Genomic DNA, 21,158 nt, shown 5'->3' on the forward strand with positions numbered 1-21,158 from the left:
GTGATTTCTCAAAACAGAGGTATTTCACTAGAAACCGAGAAGAATATTTGCAGTCAATTTCAGTGCTGAATCACATTTCTTTCTCTTCCTCACATAGGGTAACACTTTTAACATTATCACTTGTGCAGCAGAACACAGTTTTTAGGAATCCGTCAAAAGTGTGATATATTGCTTTATTTTCCATAGTTCTAGTTTCTACGTTGTTAAGTGTTGGATTTTTTTTTTCTCCAGATGACTTGAAAGACAAACTAGACTACCACCTGGAAATTTTTCGGGGAAAGATTAAATTAATAAGAAACAAAAAGAGAGAGGGATTGATCCGATCACGAATGGTTGGGGCCTCTCGTGCTTCAGGTATGAGCCTTTCATTCGGGACTTGACCCTGTGTCTGTATCACAGAGACCCTACTGGCCAGGCAGAGATAGTTTCTCGTGGGGCCTCTCCAAGTCTCCACTGGCATAAGAAGAAAAGTGGACATGCATTTCAGTCATATGAGTCTTTGGACTCTGAAAGTAAATATTCCACTTTAAAATGTCAATTTGCTAGTTCTTTTATTTTTTATTTTTTCTGAAGTTTATTTTTGAGAGAGAGAGAGAGAGAGAGAGAGAGGACAGGCAGGGGAGGGGCAGAGAAGGAGGGAGACACAGAATCCAAAGCAGGCTTCAGGCTCTGAGTTGTTAGCACAGAGCCCAACGCGGGGCTCGAAGCCATGAACTGTGAGATCGTGACCTGAGCTGAAGTTGGAGGTTTAACCAAGTGAGCCACCCAGGCACCCCCGACTTGTTATTTCAAATGGAAGGCATGTTCCTGCAGGAGCCGTAATGTTGGCTTCCGTTATAGAATGAGTTCCCCCAGGCACAGCCTCTGAGACGGGGGGCCACATGCAGCTGGAAGAGCAAGACTTCGTAGAGACAGTGGGGCTGTGGCGCAGCTATCTGTCCCATAGGACACCCCCGAGCCAGATGGGGAGCAGGGGCCAAGATGAAATGAGAAGAGAGAGAGTGTCAGGATAGAGAAAGGAGAGTGTGGACCAGAAGGTTCTGACCTGAAACCCACGATGGGAGAGAGGGAAGAGAGGAGCCCCTGGAGGTGTGGCTCTCAAAAGGTGAGGGGGGCTGGTGGGGAGTCCCCAATGGCCCAGCTCTGGCTCTGCCCCCAACATGCATCTGTGCTTAGTCCTTGGCTGGAGTCCCCGGGGAGGCCATGACCAGATCTGTGACCAGATCGCAAAGATTGGGAAGCTGTCAAACAGCTCCTCACAGCAGGCTGTCTTGAAAGGCATCACTACCATCCTGTCTCTGCGGCCACATGGCCTCCTCCCTGTGTCCGTGTCCCCATCTCCCTTAGTTTAAGGGCTCACCTCCTCCAGAAGGCCCTCATCCTAACAAATTCCATCTGCAACAATCCTGTTTCCAAATACAAACCTCCCCCAAGGAGGTTGTCCTAATCTGCTAACATGGTACCTTAATGTGGCACATGTGATCAAAAGTAAACGCCTTGAGGTATTCTATTATCTGATGATGCTAAATGATTTTTCCATGCTACTGCTGAATCACCTTTGGGTTATTTCCACTTGGGGCTCTTCCCAAATATACAAACCCTTGAATACTTGTCTCTTGGTAAATTACACACAGCATTTGCATAGAGCATAGCTCTAGCAGTGGAATTGCTTGGTTATGGAGTATGCATAGGTCCCGACTTACTAGGTAATGACAGACGAGTGAAAATCAAATAATAGAATACTTCAATAACAAAGAATGGCCTACACCATTCACAACTACACGGATGAATACGTATCATTTTGAGGGAGCAAAAGAAGGTAAATGCAAAAGAATAAAGTTGGAAACTCAGCAAGACTAAAGGACAATGTGTGTGGATGCATAATTCAATGAAACACTGAAGAAAAAAAAGAGACCAGGAAGTTATTGCCATAAATACCTGGTTAAATCAGCATGTAGAATCGGGTGGTAGGAACTCGGGAAAAAAAATCTTAGGACACTATGTTCTAAGTCTTGACAAAGTGGTAGTTACAGTTGCATTGGTTTTCTGATAGATCATCAAGCTCTACATGTATATTTTATCTCTTTTTTTGGTATACATGTTTCTTGCAACTAAAAGTTGTGAAATAAAAAATATGAAAATATATTAAATATTATAATATTTATATTTATATTTATTTATATTTATATTTATAATAAATATTAAAGTTAAGGGCCTTGAAATGGGAGATTAGCCTGGGCTATGCAGGTGGGCTCACTCTGACCCAGGGAGCCCTTATGACCAGATGACCTTGTAGGTGGTGGGCGGAGAGGGTCACAGCTCTGACCTCTGTGGTTGGCCCTGAAGAAGGACGAAGGGACCTAGGAAAGCAGGCAGCTTCTAGAAGCTGGAAAAGACACGATGCTCCCCTTAGAGCCTCCAGGAAAGACCTTTGCTCCACCGGCACTCTGATTTTAGCCCGGGAAGACCTGTGTTGACCGTCTGACCTAAGGAACTATAGAGTCATACATTTGTGTCACTGTCAGCCTAAGTTGGCGGTAAAGAACTCCAGTGTATCTAGCAGGAGACCTCTCTCTGCAGGTGGCTGGCCTGGAATTGGAGCACGGTAATTATCTGACTTCCTGGCAATTCAGTTCTTCTGGAATTACAGCCGCTCAGGCTGATTAGGAAGTTTTGCAGGCGGACGCAGAGGGGGCTGAGTGGTTTTGGGGAGAGGGACCCTACAGCTGAGCTCTGCAAAGGCAGCCATACAGAGGGCGGTGGCTGGCTCTTGGCCACAAACAGCAAAGGGAGGCGATGTAGGACCAGACAAAGACCACTGGATTTCAAACCAGAGTCTGGGGTTCGAGATCTTCACGTGCCCATCGCCAGCAACGGCATCCTGGGCAAGTCACTGCTCTGAGCCTGGGCTTCCCACCCTGTGATGTGGGAACAATGGCATCTAATGTGGTTGTTGCCATGATTAAATGGGGTGATTTGGAACATTCCCTTCTTTAGCAGTGTTAAAATGCTTAGCGTACATTGACTAGTACCAAGAAATAGATAAAATGTACATTTTGAATTTATACGCTTCAGAATGATAACAAAGTACATAGGAGAAAACTAGAAGAAATACAGGGCAAAAGTAATAAAAATACAGACTAGCAGCGGTGGAAAGGCTTTGGGAGGTTTTAGAACGCACCAGCCTCGTTGCCTATGAAAGAGGGTAAACTTCCAAAAGATTAGAGATTTGCTCCAGGCCCCAGGCCTCAGGACTCAGACCCAAGAAGTCAGATTTCCACGGTTGTAGACTGCATCGCACTTCCGGGCTATGGGAATACAGCAAACAAACAGAAATTAGAAATTCGAATACTATAGTCACTTGAATTGTTTGGCATGGGAGCCAAATGGCTGTTTAACAGATTTACGGTGCGGATTAAATGCACTGCTTGTTATCACCTGCCTTTCTGATTTTAGCCAGCCTGTGGATGTGTAGTATCTCGCTGAGATTTGGGTTAGCATCTTCCTCATGATCAATGGTTACATTTTCATATGTTTATCAGGCATGTGTATATCTTCTTTGGAGAAATGTCTATTCCAATCCTTTTTTAAAAAGACTTTTATTTTATTTTTGAGGTGGGGAGGGGCAGAGGGAGAGGGAGAGGTGGGATCCCAAGCAGACTCCATGCCCAGCGAGGAGCCTAATGCAGGACTTGATCCCACGACCGTGAGATCAGGACCTGAGCTGAAATCAAGAGTCGGATGCTTAACTGCCTGAGTCACCCATGCGCCTCTATTCAAATCCTTTGCCCATTTTTAAATTAAGTTGTCTTTTTGTTATTGAATTGTAAGAATTCTTCATGTATTCTGAATACAAGTTCTTTATCAGATATGTGATTTTCAAATAATTTCTCCCATTTTGTGGATTTTTTAAACTTTTTTGAAATGATGTCTGTTTAAGCGCAAAGGTCTTTAATTTTGATGAGGTCCTACTTATTTTTTGTTCTGTCACGTCTATGTTTGGTGTCATATCTAAGAAACCATCTAACCTGAGGTCATAAATGTATGCCTATATTTTCTTCTAAAAGTTTTATAGTTTCAGCTCTGACCTTTTTAGGTCTGTGATTCATTTGACTTAATTTTTGTGTTAGCTGTGAGGTAGGGGGCCTGACTTCATTCTCTCTCACATGGGTATCCAGTTGTGTCAGGGCTATTTATTGAAGAGACTGTCTTTTCCCCCATTGAATTGTCTGGGCACACTTGTCAAAAATCAGTTGACAACAGATATTTGGTTTACTTCTGGGACCTCAGTTCTATTCTTTGGTCTTTATGTCTTTCCTTCTGACAGTATCATATTGTTTTATTATTATAGTTTTGTAGTAAGTTTTGAAATCCAGAAGTCCTTCAGCTTTGTTCTTTTTCTAGATTGTTTTAGCTAATTTGGGTCCTTACCCTATGAATTTTAGGATCAGTTTCTTCAAAAAGAACCATGCACGATTTTGATAAAGATTGTATGACTCTATAGATCAATTGGGAGATTGTTACAATATGAAAAATATTAACTCTTCTCATCAACCATGGGCCATTTCTCATAACTTCACAAGATTCTATGTTGGCTGCAAGAAAAAGTCTGAACTCTGAACCTGAATTTTGAGGTCCCTTCCAATTTGAGTCCATCTAATGTACTTTAGCAACACATATTCTTTACTTTGGCCATGCCAATTTTCTCCATGCTCTCTAAGCAGACACTCATTAAACCTTGAACTCAAGACCAAAAACAGTTATGCCTCTGGGCGCCTGGGTGTCTCAGTGGGTTGAGTGTCTGACTCAGCTCAGGTCATGATCTCATGGTTCGTGGGTTGGAGCCCCGCGTCAAGTTCTGTGCTGACAGCTTGGAGCCTGGAGCCTGATTCAGATTCGGTGTCTCCCCCTCTCTCTGCCCCTCCCCCATTCACACTTGGTCTCTCTATCTCTCTCAAAAACAAATAAACATTAAAAAAAGAGTTATGCATCATCTTTGCCTCCCAAGTACCAGCCTAAATACCGAACAAGTTATCCTCACGTAAACATTTGCTAAATTGAATTGATCGATCAAGGCCAAGCTAAAGTAGTATTTTTTAATTAAAGGCCTATTCAGCCCCACCTGCTTCTTTTTTTAAAAATCATTTTTTAAAAGTTTGTTTTATTTATTTTGAGAGAGAGTGTGTGTGTGAGCAGAGGAGGGGCAGAGAGAGAGAGAGAGAGAAAGAGAGAGAGAATCCCAAGCAAGCTCCACGGTGTCAGCACAGAGCCTAATGCAGGGGCTCAAACTCATAAACTATGAGATCATGACCTGAGCTGAAACCAAGAGTCAGACACTTGACCAACTGAGCCACCTGGGCCCCCCAATCTGTTTCTTTAGAATCTTCACTAAACCACTCTCTAACCCACAGTTCACCAACTTCTGAACATCACGGCCCACATTTTTGCACAAAATAAAGTACGCGTTTCTAGTCCCAACCCACCCCCAGTGAAACGGAAAGCACCATAAAAGCCAAACACATAGTATATGCTCAACAGGTACTCTTCCATGGAACTTCGATTTGGGTTGTTGGATGTCTCGTCCATCTGCACTAACACTAGCGTATTCTTGCCTCCCCAGGGGACGTTCTGGTGTTCTTGGATAGCCACTGCGAGGTGAATAAAGTATGGCTGGAGCCCTTGCTGCAAGCTGTTGCTAAGGACCCCAAAATGGTGGTGTGTCCTCTGATAGATGTCATTGACTCTATGACCCTAGAATACTGGCCCTCTCCTGTTGTAAGGGGCGCTTTCAATTGGCATCTACAATTTAAATGGGATCATGTTTTCTCTTATGAGATGGATGGACCAGAAGGACCGACTAGACCCATTCGGTGAGATTCCTTTGGGTTGTGGGGAAATCGCATATATGTATTGAGGCCTGGGGGGTGGGGGTGGGTGGAAAAGAGACTTCAGAGATTATTCTTGCCATCTCTTGGGCTTAATGAAGAGAAGAAATATTGTATTATTTATCTTGTTTCTAAAAATCTATAATAATAGAATTTGGTAGGTTTTCGGTTTCTCTGATTGGAAATGAGCATCTCACCCTGGTTTGGAACATGGCCACGAGGGCATCTAGCTGGCTCAGTTGGTAGAGCATGCGACTCTTGATCACAGGGTGGTGAGTTCAAGCCCCACATTGGGCATGGAGCCTACTTCAGAAAAAAAAAAAAAAAAAAAAAAGAACATCGCCATGTAGTGTCCTCTGGTTCAGGCGTCCATCTTTATAAGGCGAATGTGATTCTCAGGAGCAAGTTGTGTGTGGTCAACGAACAAAATGCTAGCTCTGTGGATAGCTCAGAAAAAGTAACGTCTTTGGTAAATGCATGTATAAAACATTTATCTAAGTGCTTTCATCTGTAATTTTGTAGAGATGAATATGATTTTTCCAGATGATTAGTCTTAGAAAATGTATTTCTACCTGTGGGAACAATTTGATGTTGGGACTTTTAACTGCTTCTCTGAGGCTATTTCTGGAGACTTCCTCCAGGTTACTCCCCACATTTCCTGAAAACTCTGATGCCAGGCTCCTTTTCTTTTACTTCTAGCCTCTTTGTTTCATGAACCACATGAGTAAACTTTCCAACACTATAGCTTAGCAAGTCCTTGATCTTCGTCTCTAACTTAACTAGAGCTGTGTGACCTTGGACAAGTTACTTAACCTCTCTGCACCTTGTTTCCTTACCTGTAAAATCTGGATAATAATATTTTACAGGGTTATTATGAGAATTAAATTACTAAGTATATATCAAAGCTTAGAGCAATATGTTTCCATCATAATAAGTACTACATATATGTTAGATATTTTATACCTGTTAGCTATTATTATTCCTATAGCCATATCCTGGACCACTCATCTTCTAAATTACTGGGTATCGTCTCTTTGGCCATAGCCTAGGATGTTCCTAACTTTTTCTGCTCTGCTCTGCTCTGCCCACACTTACCCCTGGACATCATCAGGATCTCCAGTTCTCTGATTTCTGCTTTTACCGCTCATCGTTTCTTTCTTCTTCTGTGGCCTAGACTTCCTGATCTATAAATTCACTGTTGTTCTTGCCAGTACCTCCGACTGTCACCTCCCTCTACCCTTCTGCCACAGTAGCCCTGCGAATCTCCAACTCTGGACCAGGTCCGCCATCTGTTTTTTGTTCCTTTCAGAGACGTGAACTTACGCTTCTACACGTTGGTGGTTTCTGCCTCATGCTGCCCCGCAATCTCGCCCCAAGTGGGTTTTCCAAACTTGATCACTTCCCTTGGTCCCAGTACCTACCCCTGCCCTGAGCCCCTGCTCTTGGTGTGCAACCTGGCCTCCTAATTCAAGGATGAGATAAAGACTAAGACTCAGGAGGAATAGCTAGGGAATTATTTAGTATTTCACGCTAGAACCATAATGGAATGCTGTGTAGCCATAAGCATGACCACACCTGTAGCATCTACTCTAATCCAGGGACTAACCAGCTCCAGCAGCCCCATCCTTCGTGATGACTCTCACATCACATGTGTCCTTCTCTCTGCTTGTCCACACGCTCCAGGCCCTCACTGTAAGGACCAGTCTGGCCTGCAAGCTGCCCTCCCTCATGCTGATCTCTCTGTTGCTACATTAATGTTCTTAAAACTCACTTTGCCCGTGTAACCCAATGTGTTTCCTTTGCTCTCAGGATAGTGCGTCCCTTCATGCACCTTCTACTTGTATAACTCTGATCTTTGCTCTGCTCCAGCCATCACTTGTTAGCAGTTTAGGGCTGCTGTGTACAACAGCTCATGATCTCATGGTCTGTGAGTTCGAGCCCTGCGTCAGGCTCTGTGCTGACAGCATGGAGCCTGCTTGGGATTCTCTCTCTCTACCCCCCTCTCTCTCTGCTCACTCTCTTTCTCTCTCAAAATAAATAAATAAACCAAAAAAACCTAAAATTAAATAAATAAATAAAACGTACTGTGTATAAATCTTAATTTACTAAAAAAAAAATCAGCCTTTGGAGTACATCACAAAATGAATGTATTTAATTTAAAATAAAGTATTCCATTTACAAAAAAATCTACATAATTTTGTAATATCTCCATATTTCACATACCAGGCATGCTTTAGGCTCTAAAAATTTCACTATGGAAATTGTATGTATTCCTGATAGTTGCTGAGCAGTAACGTTTTTTGAATTCTAATACACTGTTAGCATATATATATAGTCACACGTGCTTTTCGAAAACAATTTGACAATATACATTAAAAACTTATGTTATTTTTTAATGCAATAATTCCACTTATTGAAATATTCCCCTAAGGAGTTAACGAGAAGTAAATCCAGAGACATACATTGTATCAACATTTATATCAGTTAGAAAATACAAACAACATAAATGTTCGATATTAAAATGGCTAAAAACCATATTCATACTCTGTAGAATATCATACAAAGTTTTTGAAAGCTAATTAATGTAAAAGGAAAATTCTCACCAGAGGCTAAATAAAAAATCAGGCCATAAAACCCTGAGTATGATACCAATTATTTGTATAACATATGTTCTACCATATAACATAGAATATATGCTATGCATATGATATGTGTTATGGCATACAGCTCACCCTTAAACAGCACAGAAGTTAGTCTCGCTGACTCCCCTGTACAGTCAGAACCCTGCATATAACTTGTGACTCCCCAAAAACTTAGCTACTAAGAGCCTAGTGTTGACCGAAGACTTGCCGATAATGTAAACAGTTGATTAACACATGTTGTGAGTCCCAGACCTGCCTGAGTCAGCACCACAACTCAACATTTCTCCTGTGAGATACACACACACATGCACACTTCCCAGTGGTTTCCAGATTTTCTAGAATAAAAACTAGAATAAAAACTTTCCCTGTTGAGAAGGCGCAACTTGGATTTGCGATCTGAGTTGCAAATATTTTTTACCCTATTTTCAACAGAACCTATGGCATAACTTTAAAAACTGCTTTGTGAAAATGCTTAAGTTATCAATTTAACAGCTCTTGGTCACATACCTGGCGTGTGCCAGGCACTATGTTCACAGCAGAAAACATGACGCTTGCCCTCAAATGTGTAGTCTGGCAGGAAGGAAGACGGGTAAAAATGTAACCTCAATACAGTGCCGTGGGGGAGGGGCAAGTGTTTTCTCCAGGGCTTTCTGGCTTGGCCAGGATCACAGGTCCCAGTGCGCAGACCAGGATGCATAGCATCTGGTGCATCAGAGAAGATCACTCCTATCAGACCTCTTGTTATCTCTTCCAGTGACAAAAAAGAACCCCTTCCTTTATCAGCTGTCTCTCCTTTCTGCTGCTCTCCTTTGTATGAAAGCCTCTTAGAAAAAGCTGTCTGATCACTATCTCCAATTCTCTTATACTTTTCACTCTGGTGTCTTCAACTCACTTGAATCCTGCTCTGCCCTCACTAGACATGTTAATGGTCTTTACGTCAGCAGGGCCATGTTGGTACTCAGTGCTCACCTAGGGGCCCATCGGTAGTGCTCCATGCTGCCGCCTTCTTCCTCCTCCTTGACGTGCGTTCCTCCCTTGGTCTCCAGACCATCACAGATTTCAGGTCTTCTTCCCACACCCCCGGTTCCTCCTTCCCTCCCTTCTCTCTGAACTCTTTCTGTCCAAGTGCCCGGGACACAGTTCTTCATCGTCTCCTCCATGCCTCCTCGCTCACAGAGTGCCGCTTATCTCTCCTATTTTAAGGACTCCCAAAGCTACGTCTCCGGCCCCAGTCGCTCTCGGGGTGCCAGATGCTTCTGCCCAACTGCCTACTGGCTTCTGAACTTGAATGTCACCTCGACTTCTCAAACACGTCCCCAGCTGAATCTTCCCACCAAATCCTGCCCATCCAGCAGCTCTGTCTCAGCGCAGGGCACCTCTACCTTTCAGGTACCCAGGCCAGAACGCTGAGCCAGCCTTCACCCTTCTCTTCCTCCTTTACCCCACCTCCCACCTGTAAGGAGATCTGCGGGTTTCCATCGTCAAAACGCATGGGATGTTGGGCCGTGTCTCACTACCTTACCCACAATTCCATCGTCTTTCTCTGGGACCAGTGCAGTAACTAGTGTCCTTACCTCCATCCATGCCGCACATGAGCTGGGATCTGGGCCCGTTGATTCACTAATTTATCCCTAACACATCATAGGTGCTTAACAGGTACCTCTTCAAAAATGAATGAATGAATGAATGAACATGAAATTATTTTCAAACTACTTAGTTTGGCGTTATTGGGTCTGGCAATTGCTGGACCAAAAAGGAAAAAAAAAGAAAAAGATGCTTCGTAACATCATGGTTTTCCCAGAAGTATATATATTATAATTCACGTAATATGCTTAGAAAGGGAGATCTTTAAACTCTACTACCCAAGTCCAGTAGTTATCTCCAGGAGAAATTTACATTCTAAAGGTAATGTTCCTCTTAAGAAAAAGACAATGTTTGGGTGCCTGGGTGGCTAAGTCAGTTAAGCATCCAACTTTGGCTCAAAGATCAAGATATTAGATCTCGTGGTTCGTGAGTTCAAGCCCTGTGTCGGGCTCTGTGCTGACAGCTCAGAGCCTGGAGCCTGCTTCAGATTCTATCTCCCTCTCTCTCTGCCCCTCTCTCCCTCATGCTCTCTCTCTCTCTCAAAAAAAAAAAAAAAGAAAGAAAAAGACAACATTTAGACTATATCGCTAACACAGTTTGGTGAGAGCTAAGTGAAAGTTACTGCCTACTTTTAGGTAGTTATGGTTTCAATTTACTAATTTTACATTTAATGTAATGTACCTACATCGAGTTAAATATACATCAAGTTAATAATTTTAGTATAAATATTGTCATTTTCTAGTTTTTATGTTATTGCTAATATGCAACATAATTCTGGCAAAAATCCATAATGGCTGAATCCGTGATTTAATATTTATGTGTCCTTTTTAGGTCACCTGCAATGGCTGGAGGAATTTTTGCTATAAATAGGCATTTCTTTAACGAGATCAGACAGTATGACAAGGGCATGAACCTCTGGGGAGCAGAAAATTTGGAGCTTTCATTAAGGGTAATTCTGACTCCGCTTTTTAAATAGTTCCCTTTGTACAGAGAGAGTGAATGCTGACTTCAAGTCCACAGGCATTTGGTGGCATTTGTGCCCAGTTTTCCCACACGAACATCCGGTACCATTCCCGTGTCGCATGAAATAAATGATCTGTGAGATGTTCTATGATAAATGATCTACGTTATTTTTTTGTTATGGGATGTTGACTTAATGTACTATTTTTGTTTATTTGTGAAAACTCTTTTATTATACGGATTGTCTTGGTGACTGTGATGTGGTAGAAATAAGAGGATTAGACAGTGGGGGACTTGGGTGTCACTACCTCTATGGGCTATCTCAGGCCTCAGTTTCTCCATCTGCAACTTGAGAGTACTCGGTAAGGGATGGCTGGGTTGTCTTTCAACTCTTGAATCCCAGCATACCTGCTCCAACGTGGTGGACCTTGAAGACATGATGGTGAGTGAAAGAAGCCAGACACAAATGGCCACGTATTTATATGAGTAAATCCAGTCGTAAGAAAGGTGCAGACGAACAAATCCATAGAAACAGAAGGTAGGTGAGTGGTTACCGAGGGCTTGAGCAAGGAGGGTGAGCGCTGATAGGTCCCCGGGCTCTTTTTGAGGTGGTGAGAATGTTCCAGAATGAGATAGTGGTGATCATTGGTCAACCTCATGAAAATAGTCAGAGTCATTGTATCCTGTAGAAGGGTGAATTTCTTGTAGCATGTGCATTACGTCTCAAATTTAGATGTAGATTTGGCTTGTAAATATTCCTGTGATATTAGATCAGTAGACATTAGATGTTAGAATGTGTCCCAGCTCAGCTGCTAACTTGGGGTAGGTCCTTGGTCAGCCATTAACTTTTCTAATTTCTCATTTCCTCACCCAGTAAATAGGAATAAATATAAATGCCATTCTCAGAATTTTGTGAAGATTTTGGGGGTTTTTTTTTGTTTATTTAAAAAAATTTTAATGCTTGTTATTTATTTTTGAGAGAGAGAGAGAGAGAGAGCATGAATGAGAAAGGGGCAAAGAGAAGGAGACACAGATTCAGAAGCAGGCTCCAGGCTGTCAGCTCAGAACCCAGCACGGGGCTCGAACTCACAAACTGTGAGATCACGAGCTAAGCCAGAGAGGGACGCTTAACAGACTGAGCCACCCAGGTGCCTGTTTGTTTATTTTACTTTAATTCCAGTATAATTAGCACGCAGTGTTATGTTCGTTTCAGGTGTACAATATAGTGATTCAACAAGTTCACGGCCCTGTGCTGTCACAACAGGTGCATCCCTTGATCCCCGTCACCTGTTTAACCCCCCCAAACACCTCCCTCTTTCTCCTCTAGAGATAAGAGTCTGGTTCTTGGTTTGTCTCTCTCTCTTTCTCTTTTTTTCTCCCCTTCTCTCATTTGTTTTGTTTCTCCAGTTCCAATTTTGTGAAGATTTAAGGACATAATTGGGGTAGAGAATAAAGTACAAGGCAAATATTCCTGAAAAGAATCTGAAGAAAACACTAAGGTACTATTCAGATATTTATTGTGTGTTTATCGTAGGTAAGTTTTGGCTTTTGACTAAATTCTGATAGACTTTTATAACAGTCACTTTGTGCATAAAAATCTGGACTGTGAGCTCACCCCTATCATGCTTAATCATTTTTTCTCACTTTTCTCTGCCTTGTTTGTCTCTTCCCAACAGAGACAACCTGGTGTGGAAGAAACAGCTTAATCAGTGACTAAATTCAAATTCTGCTTGAGCTTTAGTTTCCTTGCAGATAAGATGGGGAAAAAAAGAGATCTCCATTACAAAGCTGTAAAGTCAGATAATTTATAGAAGCTGCTTAATAAGTGACAGCTATAATTATTCTTTAAATTTTGCCATCTGTTCTTTATATTCTGAAATCATCTGCAGAGATCATACTTGGAATTGCATATATCATCTTAGGATGCATTAAAATGTTTACTGTTATTGCTTTTTTGTGTTTCCTTCTTCTGACTTTTTTTCTGTCTTGGATTTTATCTCTCTCTTCCTTCTTTTGGCTTTGTTCACTTGCTTAGTGTTCTTTTAAGCACAGACTCCTTTCATAATGCTTCAGACACTTTATTGTGAATATAAAAATATCTAGAGTAATACAGTTTTCCTCTTAATCCCCTATTTGGTGGTATGCTGTGAGCTGATTACTTTTTTTTTTTTAATTTATTTCTAGGAGAGACAGAGAGAGAGAGACAGCGTGAGCAGGGGAGGGTCAGAGAGAGAGGGAGACACAGACTGAAACAGGCTCCAGGCTCTGAGCTGGCAGTCAGCACAGAGCCCGACGTGGGGCTCGAACCCACGAACCGCGAGATCATGACCTAAGCGAAAGTCGGTCGCTTAAACGACTAAGCCACCCAGGCGCCCCTTCATGCTGACTTTTAACTCGGCTGCCTTTGGTGCCTTTGTTACCCTCTTTCCCTGTGGCTCATTAAAGCACCTTGCATCCATTCATCCACAGCTCCCCCGTGAAGTCCCAGAGGCTTCTGACCAGGGGGCCTCATAACCANCAGTCAGCACAGAGCCCGACGTGGGGCTCGAACCCACGAACCGCGAGATCATGACCTAAGCGAAAGTCGGACGCTTAACCGACTAAGCCACCCAGGCGCCCCTGAGCTGATTACTTTTATTGCTTCGCCCCCTCGCATCCCCCGCCCCAGCCCCAATCATGTGATCCCTTTTGATCCAGGCATTATTTTATAATATCCAGGCTTCTAATACTTTTCATCGTTTGGCTGATTATTCCTTGTTTTATTACATCGCTCTCTGTGAATACATATATGGACTTTCTGCCTTTCAGGACCTAATATCTTAATGAGTGCATTCTCGTGTCTCAGAGTAAAATCAGTTTTGTGAATGATATATACATATTTGAGGAGGGAGTGTATTCCTTTTTCTGGCTCTCTCTTCCCTCCAGATAGCAAATAAGAGCGAACTTATTATTCAAAGGTATTAATGATCCTTGCTTCAGTATTTTCAACTGCTCCATTCCTAATGGCCCCTTCATCTTTTTTAAGCATGCATGGGTCTCTCTTTCCACAAACACGTAAATTAATAAATAGCTAGAGTGCTCTCCTGACATCGGCAGTGGCCTCTAACCGAGATCAGGACCCCTGTCTTTCCTGAGAGAAGACCGTCAACACCTGTACATTCATCTTCATTTTTCACTCTTCATTCCAATAAATCAGCATCCTGGCGGCCCTCAGGACATCCTCTGGGAACTGCCACCCATTTAATATTGATGTCCCTAATGGATGGCTTTGTTCTTCTGTGTCCTGGCGGTGACTGCAGCGTTGGGCACCAAAGAATAGTGTTCCTGGGCCCTCCCCCATAGCTCTGTTGTTCTCAGTTTCCTCTGCAAGAATTTCTTCTGTGCATCTCTGAAGCGTGGGTATTCCCAGGACTGTTATTCATAGCAGCTGTCCCTTCCCTCCCCCCTTGCTTCTCAGGGATGACATCAGCCATTTTGTACCTCTGTACGGAATACAGTGTCGTATTTCCTTATCTGGTGGGAAGGAACCTCAACTCTGGGCCAGATGATACTGCCCGCAGGCAGCCCACCTGCTCCCAGGGGGGCCTGTGGGCTTTCCATGACCCAGCGACTAAAGGGACAGCACCGGGTGGGGCAGCGTCACTGGGACTGGGGGGAGCACCTCTGTCCTGGCTGCCCAGGGCTGGGGGCGTACCTGCATCCTCTCCCATGGCTGTGACTAACACCTGTACGCTGACAGTACCCAGCTCTGCATTCTGGTGGGTTAGACTCTCTCAGGAGTTCTGGTTAGGGTCAGTGTGGCCATCACGTAAGGAACACCTCCTATGTGAGGCTCTGCGACATGATGGGCATTCAGAAGGAGGTGCCACCCTCGCCCATTCATTCGTTTGTTTGTCCGTTCATTCACTCAACGATACTGAGAACCCGCTATGCGCAAAGGGCTGTGTTGTGCGCTCAATACAGCCGCACAGAGCAAACGTGACTTCTGATGGCCTGAAGCTTCCATTCAGTTGACGTAGAGAGAGGTGATTAGTTATTTTTGATAAAGTGAAGGAAGAATACAGGGTACTATGAGGTCAGATAAAAGGAGAATCAAGACACGTTGAGGGAGATGTCTGTGTCTTAGATGGCTTCCCTGCAGAAATGACATGGGTTTTTTTCCTTTTTAATGTTTACTTATATTTGAGACAGAGAAAGAGAGGGAGACACAGAATCTGAAGCAGGTTCCAGGCTCCGAGCTGCTAGCACAGAGCCTGATGTGAGGCTCGAACCCATGAACTGCGATATCATGACCTGAGCCGGAGTCAGACACTTAACCAATTGAACCCCCCAGGCTCCCCCAGAAATGACATGTTCAAGTCACGGGGTAAAGGACATACATGTATTCCCTTTATTTAACAAGTTCTTATCTGTGTGACATGCTTGCTCTGAAATCTTGCAGATACTAACTTAATCTTCATGGTAAACCTGTGAGGGGGTAAACCTGTGAGGGGGTAAACCTGTGAGGATCTCCTACCTACAGTGGGGAAACTGGGGATCCTCGCACCCCAGCAACTTGGCTTGATTCACAGAACTGTACGTACATGCCCCAAGCCTATCGTGTCCTGCTTTACACTATCTACTCAACCTCGGGTCTGGAGACCTCACCGGCTCAGTTCCGCTCGAAGTCATTTCTCTCTGGAAGCCTCCAAAGCTCTGAATTTGTTTTAGCTGCCCTGTCCTCAGTGTTACTGTCACTCAGGAAAGGGGGGATGGGCTGGGTGCCCGCAGAGCTGCCGCTTGACCCCCAGCCTTGGGATGGTTCCCCTCATCAGGCTTCAGATCCGCACTTTGGCTTCCGGTGGATTGGAGGCTGGCCTCTAATAGTCCCCAACAGCCTGTGTGGCTTGGCACTCCATCCTTGGCCCCAGATATGGGCAGGGTGCTCTGCTCTGGACCTGGAGCCCTACCATTGACTCCATGGGTTCCCCCAAGGCCCTCTTCCCTCTCTCATGCTTCAATGACTACATGCCGATGACATAATTCTAGCTCCTTCCCAGGTCCTTCTGTGCCAGAAGCTTGCACATCTCATTGCCTACAGGTTACTCTCCTGTAGGATGGGCGTCCCAGAGTATCCTAGCCCCAACCTTTCAAAAAGAGAGCTCTTTCTACTCCCTAGAATCCATTCTTCCTCCCATGGCCCTTCCTTCTTTGGGTGGATGACATGATGCCCTCCACCCACCTATAACCATCCAGCCTCCCAGAGTACCTTCTTGGTCTCCAATCTCCCTTTCATGCCCCACTTTCCTTCATCATGTGGTTAAATCATCACTCACCTCTGTTCACTTTGGTCCTTCCCACCAGCACAGTCCATAGTTACAGCTTTGATGTAATTTCTCAAGAAGACTTCCTTTTCCTTTTTTATTTTTATTTTTTAGTGTTTATTCATTTTTGAGAGACAGAGAGCAAGGGAGGGGCAGAGAGAGGGGGAGACACAGCATCCAAAGCAGGTTCAAGGCTCTGAGCTGTCAGCACAGAGCCCGATGCAGGGCTCAAACTCATAAACCATGAAATCAAGACCTGAGCTGAAGTGGGATTCTTAACCAACTGAGCCACCCAGGTGCCCCTCAGGAAGACTTTCTTGACCCTTTCTTCCTCTCCCCACACACCCACACACACGTGCGTGCGCGCACACACACACACACACACACACACACACACACACCCAAGTCTGGGGTCCATTCTCCAGTGTGTGCTCACACATCACAATACATGTGTTACCCATCACAGCACTTGGTGTGCTCTACTGTGGTTGTCAGTTGTGAGTGTATTCAGTGCAGACTCTGTGGGCACACAGGGCCACGTTTGGAGGCACCCCACACTTAGTGGAATGTTCTGCTGTTGCCGTCATGAATTTTTTTAATAATTTTTGAATCAGAGACTTTATTTTTATTTTGTGCTGGGCACCACCAATTGGTGTACGGACCAGGCTGTAGGCCCCATGAGGGCAAGGACATGGTCTGACTTGTTCAAACCTTGTTCAGCACCTGCTCTGTTGACCACATAAAAAGTGGTTGAGAAATATTTGTAAATGATTGAACCACTCAGAGTCTAGGAAGCCTTATGTGTAAATAAATGGTCAGAATAATTGTTGGCACATGCATCCACTGAGGCAACGTGCAGGAAGCATTTAATACAGTGTCTGCCACCTAACGTGCCCTCAGCCAATGTCTCTTGCCTTCTTTTTATGCTACCGCTGTTCCAGAATTCTCATTTAACACAGGAGCTGCCTAGCAGTCTCTCCTAACTTTCTGCTAAGATGTTTATTGAAACTAGAGAAGATGAGATCCCACTAGAAAATAAATCTGATGGCTAGCCTGAGTCTGGAAGGCAGCCCCATAATAGTGGGGCCAATGGAACAGACCAAGAAAATCCTATGTTGGTTTTGTCACATGGGGTGCCCTACGTCACCTTCCAAGAACAAATACAGATTACAGAAAAAGTGGGAAAATACTTAGGGATGCCCTGATTTCTACGTACAGATTCAGAAAATAGTTGGCTTTTCTAACCTATATGTATCAAGGAAGAAGGCCAGTAAGGCTGGACCATGATGCAAGGAAAGAAGGGGAAAGATAAGGCCAGGGTGTGCGAGGGCAGGACGCCATAGGATCTTGTACAGATTGAGGTTGTATCTCATGCACAGTGGAAATGCTACGTTTTAAGTAAGACAGTGATGGAGAGGAACACAATGAAGGATAAGCTGGGAGATCAGGAGCTTCTTGTGATGATCTGGACAAACGGTGACCGCGGATGGATCTAGAGCCGTGGCAGTGGAGGCAGAAAGACCTGGACTGTTCCCAGGCATATATTACAAGTAGAGTGGACGGAACTTAGAGACAGAGCAGATGAGACGGATGTTAAGAGAAAGCAGTGTCACACACAACCCGATTATCAGGCGGCTAATGCCATGCAGATGCTGTATCACAAACCAGCTCGAAACTGAATGGCTCATGACCATAAGCATTTGCTTTTTCTTTCATGTGTCCATGGACGGGCCAGGGTGCTCTGCCTCTGAATTTAGAATGTCAGGGCTTGGCTCTTGTCTCTGAGTTTGGTTCAGGTCTGTTCATCATTCTAGGAGTATTAGAAATCTGCTAGGATTCTACTAGTATTTCTATTCTACTAGTATTTGTACCACTAGTATTTTTAGTACAAATACTAGTGGTAACTAGTAACAACTCAGCATACTCTTCTCATTTGGACAGGCAGGGAGCAAAGCCCAAGCCAAACCACACAGCATATTGAACCTTCAGCATGTATCACATGTGCTCATGTTGTGTTGGCCAAAGCAACAGGTGGACAAGCCCGAAGTCAGGACGTCCAAGAAAACTTGCCCCAAAGTAAGGGCTGAGGGAGTGAGCTAATATTTGCAGAACATTTCCATCTATCACCCCAAGTTTCTGGAATGAGCGACAAAGAGGATGGAGGTCTTTTTTACTTAATGAGCGAAACAGCAGTTAAGAGAAAAATGTCCCCTCATGTATCAGTTAGCTTTTGCTGTATAACAAACTATCCCAAACCACAGTGGCTTAAGAGAGCAAACAATGTTATTTCTTGCAACTCATTGTGCTGCTAAAATGGCTTTTTTGTTCATTTGTTTATTTAATTTTGAGAGAGACAGAGTGTGAGCAGGGGAGGGGCAGAGAAAGAAGGGGACACAGAGTCTGAAGCTGGCTCCGGGCTATGCGCTGTTAGCACAGAGCCCAACGCAGGGCTTGAAGTCACAAACTGCAAGATCATGACCTGAGCCCAAAATGGACGCTTAACTGACTGAGCCACCCAGGCACCCCTAACGTGGCTTTTCTGGTGATAGACAGGATGGCCAATTTGTACTGGTGTTGCCTATACATGTGTGTTCACTTAGAGGCCAAACTGGTGTTGGCAAGTTTAGGATGGCATCATTTACATGTCTGAACACTGGCTTAGTGGTGGCTGGGGCAGTGGAGATGGCTTGGCCATTTGTCTCTTATCCGTCAGGCTAGCCCAGGCTCAGTCACAGTGAAGTGGTCACAAGATTCCCAAGAGTAGCAAGAGAAGGCAAGTCCCGCCATGCAGCAAACACTTTTTATGCATCTGTGTCACAGTTGTTAAGGTCCCATTGACCAAAGCCAATCATGAGGCCAAGACCATTTTGAAGAGATGGAGAAATGAGCTTTACTTCTTGACGAAAAGACATACAAAGTTACATTGCACAGAAGTCTGCATATAGGCATGAAAAGACTCTGTGGCCATTCTTGAAACCTACCACACTTTACTACAGCAGTGATACACTATTTACGAACACAAACTCTAAGCAAATTATGCTACAGAGACATTAAGATGGTGGAGTAGTAAGGGGATCCTGGGCTTATCTTGTCCCTCAAGTACAGATCAACATCAAACCATTTTGAACACCTAGGAAATTGATCTGAGGATTGACAGAACAATCTACATGATTTGAGGGAGAGAATGCGGCAGCACGTGGTGTGAAGTGAATTCGGGGAGAGAAGAGCCATGATGTTGCAGAGGGGAGGGAGTTGTTTTTGTGGAGAGGAGAAAGAGACAGGGGAGAGAAAGCCACACATCAGGTTTGTGCAAGAAAGACTCCCCTGAAAGCAGCTAGAAAGAAAGAGTGAAAACACACACAGGGGACTGCACAAGAAAACTATTCCTCAAAATCATTGATTGGAGGGAACGGAAAGGGTTTCAGTACCACCAGTATTTTTATAAACAGTGGAGCAGAGTGTGAAGTTTCAGAGGTCAGCGCCTTGTGGTGCTCCTGTGAGGAAGCAGGGCAGAGCTCTTAGAATGGGCATCAATCTAAGGATCCCCAGGGTCACACTGGGAGAAGCAGGTCCCCTGCTTGGCGTGCCTTTGGTAGACGTGAGACAGCCTCTCTGCAGGCAAAAGACCCGGAGGGCACAATTAAGCCACCATGTGCGCCCATATAGGAACAAAGATGCCAACTGAGGGCAGCAAACCATGGTGCCGGCTGTGTGTTGTGATTACCATAAACTCTGAGCCACTGTTGCTGTGCGGTGGCTCAACCATTTCCTGGACAAGCCGGCCACCGCACAGCAAGACCCTCTCCCAGGAGATCACTGTAGGTCCAAACCAGAGAGGGTCTCTGAAGTGTGGGGTTTGAAACACAGCCTCACCTGAGATATAACTCTGGAGAGAGGTGCCGCCTGGTAGGTGGACAGCTCGGACACAGACAGCAGGGGACACAGCAGAGGTGACTGACCACTCGTCTGCAAGGACACAAACTTCCAGCTCTGGAGACTAGTGGTCAGGGTGAAGCCATTTTTCACCATTATCCCACCAGCAGTGATTGACCCCAGTGAACTAAACAGCGCCACCAAGTGGAGAATGGAGCCATTACACCAGTCCCCGCCCTGTGCCCTCCTGACACATCTCCGCTAGGGCAAATCAGGCGAGAATCAGAGCAGCAGGCCCCTCCCTCAGAAGGCCACACAAATCCCTTCCATGCACTTACTCTACTGATCATACAGTGCTGCAGAGTTTCAGTTCTAGGGGAAACTGGATTTAGCTTCATGTGGGTTTTTTTGTTTGCTCATTTGTTTGTTAAGTTTTATTGTTTCTTCTGTTTTTGTTGTTTTTTCATTTCATTTCTTGGATACAGAAAGAGCAAATTTATTTAATTTTTTTATTTTATTCTTTTTTTCTAATTTTAATTTTTATGTGTTTTCTCTCTTTTTTCGCTATCAAGTTTCTCTTAACAAGCACACTGAAACACATTTAGGATCTAGCTTTATTTTTTTTATGCTTTAATTTTTATTTCATTCTATTATTGTTGTTGTTGTTATTGTTATTTTCTTCCTCCAAAATGACCAGATGGAGGAATTCACCTCAAAAGAAGGAACAGGAAGAAACAATGGCCAGGTATTTAGTCAATGCAGAAATAAGTGAAATGCCTCAATTAGAATTTAAAACAATGATTATAAGGTTACTGGCAGGGCTTGAATAAAGCATAGAAGACACCAGAGAATCCATTTCTGCAAAGATAAAGGAACTAGAACCTAGTCAGGCCAAAATTAAAAATGCTATA

At 44.1% G+C, this 21,158-nt stretch overlaps 1 protein-coding gene across 4 annotated transcripts in view; it reads left to right on the forward strand.

Annotated features, from left to right (window-relative positions):
- GALNTL5 (polypeptide N-acetylgalactosaminyltransferase like 5) overlaps window positions 1–21,158 on the forward strand; it is a 61,898-nt gene that overhangs the window by 23,200 nt on the left and 17,540 nt on the right. For 3 of the 4 annotated variants that reach the window (XM_039230692.1, XM_039230690.1, XM_039230691.1), the window contains exons 5-7: window positions 232–354; window positions 5,621–5,870; window positions 10,943–11,060. In XM_039230692.1, coding sequence (XP_039086623.1) covers window positions 232–354; window positions 5,621–5,870; window positions 10,943–11,060 — 491 coding nt within the window. Of the gene's footprint in view, window positions 1–231; window positions 355–5,620; window positions 5,871–10,942; window positions 11,061–12,478; window positions 12,571–21,158 lie in introns of all 4 variants that reach the window. The other variant, XM_039230693.1, reaches the window with a different exon arrangement.

Source organism: Hyaena hyaena, unplaced genomic scaffold (genome assembly GCF_003009895.1).
Source record: "Hyaena hyaena isolate Hyena2069 unplaced genomic scaffold, ASM300989v1 scaffold_50, whole genome shotgun sequence".
Classification (NCBI taxonomy): Eukaryota; Metazoa; Chordata; class Mammalia; order Carnivora; family Hyaenidae; genus Hyaena; species Hyaena hyaena.